The 12,733-nt window shown below is 41.8% G+C and overlaps 1 protein-coding gene across 1 annotated transcript in view; it reads right to left on the reverse strand.

Annotated features, from left to right (window-relative positions):
• Positions 1-4,737: 4,737 nt before the first annotated feature.
• Positions 4,738-12,733, reverse strand: part of smad3b (SMAD family member 3b) — a 37,782-nt gene continuing 29,786 nt past the window's right edge. Inside the window, exons 7-10 of the mRNA XM_063004331.1 lie at positions 9,213-9,425; positions 8,966-9,103; positions 7,804-7,948; positions 4,738-5,143 (exon numbers count right to left, since the gene is read on the reverse strand). Of these exons, the coding sequence (XP_062860401.1) occupies positions 5,020-5,143; positions 7,804-7,948; positions 8,966-9,103; positions 9,213-9,425 (620 nt within the window). The 3' untranslated portion in view covers positions 4,738-5,019. The remainder of the gene's footprint in view (positions 5,144-7,803; positions 7,949-8,965; positions 9,104-9,212; positions 9,426-12,733) is intronic.

Raw genomic sequence — 12,733 nt, forward strand, 5'->3', positions numbered from 1 at the left:
TCTCTCCTCACAGCAAGAAAATCCCAGGTTCGATTCCCAGTTGGAGAGGTCTGGGTCTTTTCTGTGTAAAGTTTGCATGTTCTCCACATGTTCTCCACGTGTCCTCATGGGTTTCCTCCGGGTGCTCCGGTTTCCCCCCACGGGCCAAAAACATGCAGTCAGTTTAAGATACTAAATTGTGAATGTGTGTGTTTGTTAGGGCAGTTGTAGCCTAGCAGTTAAGACACTTGACTAGTAATCAGAAGGTTGCTGGTTCAAGCCTCATCACTGCCAGGTTGCTGCTGTTGGGACTAACATCCTTTTATTCTGTTCTTCAATGGTCAGGACCACCACAGAGCGGGTATTATTTAGGTGGTGGATCATTCTTAGCACTGCAGTGACACTGACATGGTGGTGGTGTGTTAGTGTGTGTTGTGCTGGTATGAGTGGATCAGACACAGCAGCGCTGCTGGAGTTTTTAAATATCGTGTCCACTCACTGCCCACTCTGTTAGACACTCCTACCTAGTTGGTCCACCTTGTAGATGTAAAGTCGGAGACGATCGCTCATCTGTTGCTGCTGTTTGAGTCGGTCATCTTCTAGACCTTCATCAGTGGTCACAGGCTGGATATTTTTGGTTGGTGGACTATTCTCAGTCCAGCAGCGCTGCTGTGTCTGATCCACTCATACCAGCACAACACACACTAACACACCACCACCATGTCAGTGTCACTGCAGTGCTTAGAATGATCCACCACCTAAATAATACCTGCTCTGTGGTGCTCCTGTGGGGGTCCTGACCATGGAAGAACAGTATGAAAGGGGTTTAACAAAGCATGCAGAGAAACAGATGGATTACAGTCAGTAATTGTAGAACTACAAAGTGCTTCTATACGGTAAGTGGAGCTGATAAAATGGACAGTGAGTGTAGAAACAAGAACCACAACTATTACAAAGAGAAGCTGCAGACGAGATGTCACCTCTATGCAACTTCAGGTTTCAAGATCATCAGTACAAACATCTGGTCTGCTTAAAATAATTTTTTTTTAAATCAGGTTTCAAAATGCATCTTTTTATTAAAAATCCTTGGATAAAAAGTAATACAATAGCATAGCTTAATGCATGGAAACCTGTGTAGGTAAAAATGCGGATACATCGAAGTACATATATGGTAAACGAAACGAAACATCTGACACTTACACAAGGACGATAAGTACGGTATCATTAAACGAACATTTTAATTCCACAAAAATGCTCTGAAGGGGCATGATGAACATATACATAAAAACTTACAAAAGAATTAGGAGTTTAATTAGCCACTTTGCAGGGAGGACCAGAAGCGTCCAGATCTTTGCAGCACTGTAAATGCTGTTCCATCAGTTTACTGAATAACACCAGCAAATGTTTCACGTGCAAGCAGAAAGAGCCTTGAGAGGAATCCAGTCAGCAATATTTCAACGTGTAATTGCTTAAGCTAGCAGCAGGAGGCAGCTGGAGTCTGTATTGCCTGTTCAAACACTGCTGAACTGATGAGCTCTGGCTTACAAACACACCAATTGGCAGAGCGTGCAATGAATCAAAAGAATCGAGTCGAGAATCGAGACAGCACTGGAGGAAAAAAAATCCTACTGGTAGACCTCAATGTCCAGGTCCAGCTATTCGAACTTAACATCCACAGAACACAACAAACCTTTAGGCTGCTATTATTTTCCTCTAAATACAATCATATTAAAACAATAAACCTTTGGAATCTGCGACTGGTTTTCTGCGTAGTAGCTGAAGAAATGTGGTCTGATCTTCACCCAACTTCTTATAAAAAACAGTAATCTAAACTTCTAAATGTTTATTAATCCAATTTAAAACAGTCTACACTTGGAGAAAGTGTAGTACTATTGCCAATGTTTGTAGATCCTTTAATAATAATACAACCCCAAATCAGAAAAAGTTAGAACAGTATGGTAAATGCAAATAAAACAAAAACGCACTGTTCCTTACATTTACTTTGACTTTGTTTTATCTGCTCAACTTCATTCCATTTATTAATAAACATCCATACCGGCCGCTCAGGTGGCGCAGCGGTAAAAAAAACACGCTGGAACCAGAGCTGGGATCTCGGATACATCGTATCGAATCTCTGCTCTGCCTACAGGCTGAGGCTGAGCGGCCACGTGAACGACGATTGGCCTGTTGTTCAGATATGGGCGGGACTAAGCCAGATGGGGTCTGGTGCAATTACGACCTCTGCTGGCTGATTGATGGCGCCTGCACAGAGATGAGAAAAGAGTGCTCTCAGGGTGTGTTCCTCCGTACACGCAGCTAGGCTGCACTGCACTCGTGTCGGAGGGGGCGTGGGTTAGCTTCGTTCTCCTCAATCAGAGCGGGGATCGGCACTGGTGGAGAGGAAGCGTGATGCAATCGGGCAATTGGACGTGCTAAAAAAAAGGGGAGAAATTGCATAAAGAAAAAATATATTAAAATATATATATATATATATAACTGATGTCCTTTTAAACAAGGCTACTAGAAAACATCTGTACTGACTACTGCGCACAGTAGGCTTAATGCACACGTGTAGACTGGAACTTTAACATGTAGTCCTCTCAGAGGTCCGTTTTTCCTATTTATTATTTTTTCCCCTGTTCGCCCAATCTAGACGTCTCAAATTGCGACCCATTGCGATTGAGGAAGGTTGTACACACGTGCCAGCCAGCGGAGGCCGTGATTGCAGCAGCGATTAGAAATCCTCGCTCGATCACTGTCCATCCACGTACAAACAGCCAATCGTGTCCGTCTAGGCGCCCGGACGATCGATAGCACAGCTGAGATTAGAAATCACACTGCGCAAAAATGCCAGGATGTTCCTTGTACATCCCATTTTGAAGTAGGTGACAGAAAAGGTATTAAAAATACTAACCTGATGCTATTGGATACGAATAAAAATCACAAAAAAGAATCGGACAACACAATATGTACAGAAGCTGACAAACAAGCAATATTGCAAATGACAACTTGACTAAATACACTGTATTTGTATGTGAGACGTATGATACATCACATGGTGTGTATCGAGTATTTATGTATGAATGGGTGCAACCCAATAAATTGCTGGGTGAAGCCTGTATGTGTAGAACAAATGGCACTGGAGCCAACGGTGTCCTGAAACGCTACACTGCTATTGGACAGAATTGAACTTCCCCAATATGCATGGAGTGCACATCATCTTTCCAGATGTGTCGACTGCCAATTGTAATTTTTTTGGATAAACTGCGTGCAAAAAGACGTTTGGTTCGTAAAGCCAATCATCAGAGCCAATCAAGATCTCCTTAATTATCATATTGTGGAAAGTCAATTTGGCTTCTCCTATAAGCATTTTAATACTGAATCTTAATGCATCAAATATATACACCGATCAGCCATAACATTAAAACCACCTCCTTGTTTCTACACTCACTGTTCATTTTATCAGCTCCTCTTACCATATAGAAGCACTTTATAGTTCTACTATTACTGACTGTAGTCCATCTATTTCTCTGCATACCTCTTTAACCTGCTTTCACCCTGTTCTTCAATGGTCAGGACCCCCACAGGACCACGACAGAGCAGGTATTATTTAGGTGGTGGATCATTCTCAGCACTGCAGTGACACTGACATGGTGGTGGTGTGTTAGTGTGTGTTGTGCTGGCATGAGTGGATCAGACACAGCAGCACTGATGGACTTTTTAAACACCTCGCTGTCACTGCTGGACTGAGAATAGTCCACCAACCAAAAACATCCAGCCAACAGCGCCCCGTGGGCAGCATCCTGTGACCACTGATGAAGGTCTAGATGACCAACTCAAACAGCAGCAATAGATGAGAGATCGTCTCTGACTTTACATCTACAAGGTGGACCACCTAGGTAGGAGTGTCTAATAGAGTGGACAGTGAGTGGACACGGTATTTAAAAACTCCAGCAGTGCTGCTGTGTCCGATCCACTCATACCAGCACAACACACACTAACATACCACCACCATGTCAGTGTCACTGCAGTGCTGAGAATGATCCACCACCTAAATAATACCTGCTCTGTGGTTGTCCTGACCATTGAAGAACAGGGTGAAAGCAGGCTAACAATGCATGCAGAGAAACAGATGGACTACAGTCAATAATTGTAGAACTACAAAGTGCTTCTATATAATATGGTAAGTGTAGCTGATAAAATGCACAGTGAGTGTAAAAACAAGGAGGTGGTTTTAATGTTATGGCTGATCAGTTTATATCTTTCCTATATCTGATCATTGATCACTTATCACGATGTGCATTCTACCCTCATGGAAGGAGACACCGACACCCCTAGTTTGATTAAAAAAAACAAGCCAAGTGCACTATGGATTGCACTGAAGTGCTCAATGAAGAATGACTGCACAGTTCCATGTGAGCTTTAACACAACCACACAGCTGCTTCACTGAAGGCTGTTAAAAACACAGTACAAACCCCCCCGAGTAAAGCGCTAATGAAACAGCCAAAAGCCAAATACATCCAGAACAAACTGTTGCCTGGAGATTCGTATAGTTTTCCTAAATCGCAGTGTTCTTGCAGTACTTCACATACTGCAAACATTATATAGTTGAATTATAGGGTGGAAAAAAGTCACCGTCAACTATCCATATTTTCTTTTAAAAAATATGAAAACCTTTAAACGCTTTAGGGTTACAAATACCTCATGTTTTAAGCTATACATAAATGTAAAATAAAATAAAAACACCCAAAAATATATATCTCTGTATGACCAAAACTACTCTACATAACATGCACAGCTGTATAAGCCACGCTGTGTAGGTCTCAGCAATAGAAAGTGCTCAAAAGTGTGTGTGGAAATGACAGGACCGGTACTGAAGCAGTGGAGTGACACTCCGAGAAGGGACACGTGTAAGGAGGTCAATCAGCCAGTCCGACTCTCTTTCTGAGTTCTCGGCTGATCTGCGGGAGGTCTGGAGGGACCCGGGTGTTGTCATCTGAGTATTCTTCTGAGGTGTGATGATTCCAGTGCTGCTTGTTCTAGGACACACTGGAGCAGGGGATTCTGGGTGAGCCCATCTGGGTGAGCACCCTGTCCAGCCATTGCAGGGGGCCGTTCAGGTGCAGCTCGATCCAACAGGGGGTGCTGGTCACTGTCTGGCGTCTGCGGGGAAAAGAAGAATGTGGTCAATGACCTTCGTAAAGCTTCATAATAAAGGCACTACCTAATCGCATCACTCGAGCCTTTTCAAGTATAATATGCAATCTGATGTGAAATTCAAACTTTAAGGTGTGTGTTTACTGATTTAACGTTTTTTGATTCACCAAGCGTTCAAGTGCCTCTACTTTACTGATGTATCTGCACTATGAGGCGGTCCTAGCAATCCTACGGCAATTCAGTTAGCAATCGTTTATTTGAAATGTCCAAGATGTCGAAGTCTAAAGCAGCTAAAAACACTACTCGGGTAACTCGGTGGAAAACTCCCAACCAATTCTGTGGCTGTAGAAAGAGGTGTGTCAAAAGACTGATGAGGAGCGCCCAGGTGGCTAGCACACTAGCACCGAGTTCAACTCCTCGGTTTAAAACTCGGTGTTGCCACAGGTCGTCTGGGCACATCTGGCAGGCATAACTGGCAGTGCCTGCAGCAGATATTAATTGGCCACCGTATCTGCAGGGTGGGGGCCGGACTATGTGTGGGTGGGTGGGTCTTCATACGCTGTGTAAGGACCCTGATTGGCGAGAAGAGGAGGGCTGTGCGCGTGTCGGAAGAGGCGTGTACAGCGACGTGCTCTCCTTGGATGCAATCTGGTATCTCTCAGCAGCGGAAGACAAAATTGCGTGTGCTAAATCGGGAGGAAAATGGGGAGAAATGAGAATTTTCGTATTTGAGACAGAGCCTCGCACCGTCGCTGGATGTTTTAGGTTTACATTCAACTATTAAAGTAGGCTGTGCTGTGTATTGTTGCTTTATGCTGCCATCATAACCAAAAAGGCAACATGTTTGCTTAGTAAAATGTGTGAAGAGGTGTGGGCGGAGCTTTAATACTAAAGCACTCTGCACAGGTGCCTTTATCTGACAATAATTTTTTTATTAATATGCTTATTGTTATTATTGCTATTATGTATATAGTACTATGTACATTGATATAATTTCATATATGTAAATAGCTATAATTATAAATTTATATTCATATTAATCTTAGGTATATGTTACTAATATTCTCTGTTTTTTGCACAATGCTACTATTTGCACTTCTGGTAGATGCTAACTACATTTTGTTGCCTTGTATCTGTACTGAGCAATGACAATAAAGTTGAATCTATCTATCCATCCATCCATCCATCCATCCATCTGGATCCTTACACAGCGTTTGAAGACCCCAGTCCACATATTGTAGCACAACATAATTTATGTTTTTGTGTAGAGCAGAGTAGTACACAAAGGGAAATATGAGGGAGCGCCAGTAATGTTATTACGAATTTGATTTGGTTTGAAAGCTTTGGCATAAAAAACACCCCCTTGAAATAAAACCACTAGTAGTGCTACAGTCCAGTCTGAAGTAGCTGCTGGACTGAAAAATAAATGAATTCTTTTCAGTCCATAAGCCAGCATAATAGAGAATAAGTACAGCCTGTATGTGCCTGCGTGGGTGCATGTACTCCACTGATAAAGCCAAAATCAGTGCTTTAAATCAAGCACTACAACAACAAGTGTTAACAAGCAAAGTGAAAGAAATGCTTCAGCATCAGAGGATCCTGGCTTCTAGAGGATCCTAGTTTTGGTTACTGGGAATTAAAGATGGACTGGTTAGCCTTTTAGAGAATGATAACAATTGCAGATTTTCTTTCTTAACAACACAAGTGTCTTTATTTTGTGATAAATGCAACATGCCATTTCAAACCCTGAGTTGCAACCCTTAGGTGGGTCGCAAGCCAAAAAATGGGGCGCAGAGAAAAATACTAATAATTAAATGAAGGCAAGGCAAGGCAAGTTTATTTGTATAGCACCTTTCATACACAGTGGCAATTCAAAGTGCTTTACATAAGGAAAAATTAAAAGCAGTAAAACATTCCTGAGATCTAGAACCTCAGAAAGACTTCTTGCAAACATTTAGTTACAATTAAGACAACATGAAATTCAAACAAGAGAGATAAAAATTAAGAACATGAAAAATTAAAAGAAAATATTGTAAAATATACCCTACAATTTAAGAAATATGAAATTAAAACGAGAGATAAGCAATTAAGAACATGAAAACTAAAGGAAAATATAGTAAAATATACCCTACAGTTTAGAGAATATAAAATTAAAACAAGCAACAAACACTCATACACTACTCTATAAAAAATTATTAAGAGCATGAAAAACTAAAAGAAATATGGTAAAATGAGGGTAATAGCAAAAATTTCGAGCTCAATCATAGGCACAAGAAAAAAGAAAAGTTTTTAACCTGGATTTAAAGATTTCTACATTTGAGGAACATCTAATATCTTCTGGCAGTCTGTTCCAGTTATATGCAGCCCAACAGCTGAATGCTGCTTCACCATGTTTAGTTTGGACTCTGGGCTCAACTAGCTGACCTGAGTCCATCGATCTAAGAGATCTACTGGGTTTATATTCTCTAAACATATCTGAGATGTATTCTGGGCCGAACCCATTCAGTGATTTATAGACCAGTAGCAGCACTTTAAATTCTATTCTGTAACTAAATTCTGTAACTAAATCAACTGATCAGCTAAATCCAGATCAAACCACACACTGTAATGATCAACAAGAGACATAGTGTGTGTGTGTGTGTATGTGTGTGTGTGCACATGTTTACCTGTACTCTGCTCCCCAGCCTTTGACAAAGCTCATGCGAATTGTGCACATGCGAGTCAGCTGGTACACGGCCTCGAATCCCTGATTCACCGACTGAGCTAACAGAGCCGCAAACTCCTGGTTGTTGAAGATCTTAAGATTACAGCCTGAAACAAACACACACACACACACACACACACACACACATACACCGATCAGCCATAACATTAAAACCACCTACTTGTTTCGACACTCACTGTCCATTTTATCAGCTCCACTTACCTTATAGAAGCACTTTGTAGCTCTACAATTACTGACTGTAGCCCATCTGTTTCTCTACATAGTTTGTTAGCCCCGTTTTATGCTGTTCTTCAATGGTCAGGACTCTCCCAGGACCACTACAGAGGAGGTATTATTTGGGTGGTGGATCATTCTCAGAACTGCAGTGACACTGTGCTGGTATGAGTGGATCAGACACAGCAGCGCTGATAGAGTTTTTAAACACCTCACTCTCACTGCTGGACTGAGAACAGTCCACCAGCCAAAAATATATCCAGCCAACAGCACCCCGTAAGCAGCATCATGTGACCACTGATGAAGGTCTAAAAGATGACCAACTCAAACAGCAGCAATAGATGAGCGATCGTCTCCGACTTTACATCTACAAGGTGGACCAACTAGGTAGGAGTGTCTAAAAGAGTGGACAGTGAGTGGACATGGTATTTAAAAACTCCAGCAGCGCTGCTGTGTCTGATCTACTCATACCAGCACAACACACACTAACACACCACCACCATGTCAGTGTCAGTGCAGTGCTGAGAATGATCCACCACCTAAATAATACCTGATCTGTGGTGGTCCTGACCATTGCAGAAAAGGGTTAAAGGGGGCCTAAAAAAGTATGCAGAGAAATAGATGGACTACAGTCAGTAATTGTAGAACTATAAAGTACTTCTATATGGTAAGTGGAGCTGATAAAATGGACAGTGATTGCAGAAACAAGGAGGTGGTTTTATTGTTATGGCTGATCAGTGTAGGTCCAAGTGGTCTTGTAGAGTACCCTGTGGAAATACCACACTCCATGCAAGAGTGATTCATGAAGGACACGCACACAAAAGTATGTGCAATCAATCACATCCTGCTGACACAAGGCATGCTGTGTGTTTTGTTTGCGCTTGGCTTACCTGGAGGAATCTTACACACGGTGGCGGGATGCCAGCCGTAGCGCTGGTTACAGTTGGGGCTCTGGACAAAGATGGCACTGTCACTCAGACACTCCGCAAACACTTCGCCGCCTATGTAGTACAGTCGCACTCCTCGACCTTAAAAATAAATCCAAAGTGCAAGTAAGCAAAGTATAAAAATTAAGAAATAATGTTTTACTTCATTATATGATTCACTTGAGATTGTGTGTTGTGTGACATGTGGTACCGATGTGTCTGCGCGTGAGCTCTACAGCAGTGTTGCGGTTCACGTTGGACAGCAGACCCAGGCAGAAGCGCTCGGCGTTGGAGGGATCCGTGAAGCCGTCCACGGTTAAGGAGGGCTGGGACGCGTGGAACGTCTCTCCGACGCGCTGGTTCAGCTCATAGTACGAGATGGAGCACCAAAACGCGGACTCACAGTATGTTACTGGCTGCAGATCTGAGACACACACAACACACACAAACACAGAAAGATAATAGAAGGTCATTAAAAAATTAAAGGCGGTTCGAATCTCAGATCTGCTACCAGCAGGCTGGGCGCATGTATGGACAATGATTGGCTTTTACGCAGATTGGATTGCTGGAGGGGATTCCTTATAAGTGCTGCAATTTTGACCTCTGCTGGCTGTTCGATGGTGCTTGCGCAATGTGACGGGGGATAATGGAGATTAGTGTGACTGTGCACAATACTGATCCTCATGTGAGAAGAAGCGATCGGCTACTGCGCACATTGGAGGGGCCGTGTGTTAGTCACAGCTCTTCTCGGTCAGAAGTGCAATTGGGTAATTGGATACGACTACATTAGGAGAAAAATGAAGAAAAATGCATTAATAAATAAAGGAAGGAGTATAAGGTGTTAAGAAAGCCACAATACTTAAACTGGGGTGACCATACGTCCTCTTTTTCTCAAACATGTCCTCTTTTTGGATTTAAAAACAGATTTTCCGTCTCTGTCGGGATCCTTAGGAAGCAGAATGCATGACCTGCCAACTGCCAAGTGTCCAATAAAGGTGCTAGTTCAGCAAAACACAAAAGTGCAACTACACATAGAGTTCGTCAGGTAAATGAACTATTCCGTGAGATCAGGTAACACAGAAGATGCTGTTACTGCTGCAGAGGGAGTTTTTGCAATTTACAATAAGGAGCATTACAACAGCTACAGATCAATGGACTGCACTCCTGCCTTGTTAAAATGTCTTTCCCTGATACTGAAACAGAGTAAACATTTCTAAGTGTGCGTACTAAGATAGAGGACATTGTTAACACCGTGATAGCGCCACATTCTGTCCAAATAGCTCTACTGATGAACTATTTTATTTGTTGTTTTTATTGTTTAGGACCAAATGTTGAATGGAAAGTAATAAGAACTGAACATAAAGGCATTTGTTAGTTGTCTTGTTAAAGAGCAGCTGTTTATATATTAAAGTTCAATAACATTAATTGCACTAAACCTTCCACCCAGTGCAGGTGTCCGTTTGCCCAATGCTACCATCTTACCACAAGTGTCCTCTTTTTTGAAAGCCAAAATATGGTCACCCTACTTTGCTACTTTTAAAGAAACAAGACAGAAGATGAATCAACGCCTTCGAAATGTGGTGTTGGAGAAGGATGTTATCAATACATCATACGAAGAGAGCGATCACTGGAGAAGCACATCATGGTCGGAAGAATAGAAGGAACAAGGCGAAGAGGAAGACCAGCAACTGGATGGCTCGACACAATCACAATAATGGCAGAGAAGACCCTGGCGGACCTATCTAGACTTGCACGGGATCGATATTCATACAGATCGTTCATTTATCAAGTCGCCATGGATCGAGATCGAGCCGAAGGCCAATAAAAAAATTTAAAAAACTTTGCTGAGGTTGAAAATACACCATTACAGATTTCAGGCTCTGTAAAAACATAAAGCAGTGGCAGACATCATCTAACCAAACAGCACAAGGAGCCATTCTACTTGCTCATGTGTTTGCTAGTGTGGCTTTAACTGGAATAAAGGGATTTGTTTCACAACTGGTAACTCTGGCAAGATTCAGACAAAATCCCAGTTGTTTAACACTAAATGATAATGTGCATGCAAGAAGATGACGTTTTTAATGCTGTCATCATACATTTTTATGTCTGTCTTTCTGCTAGATAGATAGATAGATAGATAGATAGATAGATAGATAGATAGATAGATAGATAGATAGATAGATAGATAGATAGATAGATAGATAGATAGATAGATAGATAGATAATAGCAACACTACTATGCACTTCTTATTGTACAATGTAAGTACCAAAGGTATCCAAATTAATTTATTAGGATTTTATCGTCATCTTTCACGCACTGTGGTTACACAAGATTCATCAGTTCACAAGTTTAACGTGAAACAGTCACAGACAATTTTGTATCTCCAATTCACCTCACTTGCACGTCTTTGGACTGTGGGAGGAAACCGGAGCTCCCGGAGGAAACCCACGCAGACACTGGGAGAACCTGCAAACTCCACAGGGATGACCCAGACCGCCCTACCTGGGGACCAAACCAAGGACCCTCTTGGTGTGAGGTCACAATGCTACCCGCTGAGCCACCGTGCCACCCAAGATATCCATAATGTGCTCATTATTTATGTACTATTACATCATTTATCACAATATTAATCATTTCTCCATCCTCAAAATAAGAACGAATAAATTATTGTTGGTGTTGGTGTTAATATCAAGGATGTAGAAACCACCCTAACCCTGGTTGTGGTAGGAAGTTAAAGTAGGATTTAAAAATCTCCAGATCTTTGAGGTCTGTAGATGATACACATCTACTTTATAGTTTGTAATGTTTAAATCTGGTGATCGTGGCAGCCACTGAGGGCACCAAAGTTTATCTTGGTGTTTATCAAACCACACTGTAATAAATGTAGCTCTGTGCATGGGGCCATTATCATACTAGAACATCAGCAATCTAGCAAGTTACTGCAAGTAACTACCATCAGCCCTACATTTAATATAATCCTGACTTCACATTCATAAATAGGGTTGTCTCCTACTGTTTTGACTCATTAGTGTATGTTCCTAAAGCAAGCTGTAGCTGCTGTTTCTCCTGTTCTGATTTCATCTCAGCTCAGTAACAAACAACTGACCTTCCAGTCATAAATACATAATACCTACAATTACGCCATTTCCTTAACAAGACCGCAAGCCCAGGCTCACTGCCCAAATGACAACTGAACCAACAAGCACCACTAACAAACAACTAGCTCTGACTCATGTACACATCATGTGTGTTGTGGGTCAGCTCCTCTAGCTTTGCTCTGGGTGGGAAGCTGAGTAAGTCAGGGCTGTTAGAGACCTCATCCGCTCTCTAACAGCGGCGCACCCTGCTGAGGCGCACTTCCGGTCTCGCTAACCACACTGTGCAGGTCCTGACACAAACAAACTTGTGTAGAGATTACATACCACAGATAATCCAGATATGTTACACCAGTTTTAAGAAAGCGGAAAGACTCAAATCAGGAGGAATCTAGAGGTGCAGCATGCCTCATGTTAAATAAAAAGAATTGCATTTAAATATTTGTTTTTTTTACCTGAATGGATGAATTTGTGCACATTTATATAAGAATGTAAAAGCACTGTTGTTCACAAATAGGTTTTCTTCAAGCCCAGCGATCCTTTGATGTTTTTTTCTTTACATTTGCTAATCCATTCTGAGAAAACGAGCCTTTTTAAGTAGACTTGGTCCATATTAAATACAACCCCAAATCAGAA

The sequence above is a fragment of the Trichomycterus rosablanca genome, chromosome 11, assembly GCF_030014385.1.
Source record: "Trichomycterus rosablanca isolate fTriRos1 chromosome 11, fTriRos1.hap1, whole genome shotgun sequence".
In the NCBI taxonomy this organism is placed as follows: domain Eukaryota; kingdom Metazoa; phylum Chordata; class Actinopteri; order Siluriformes; family Trichomycteridae; genus Trichomycterus; species Trichomycterus rosablanca.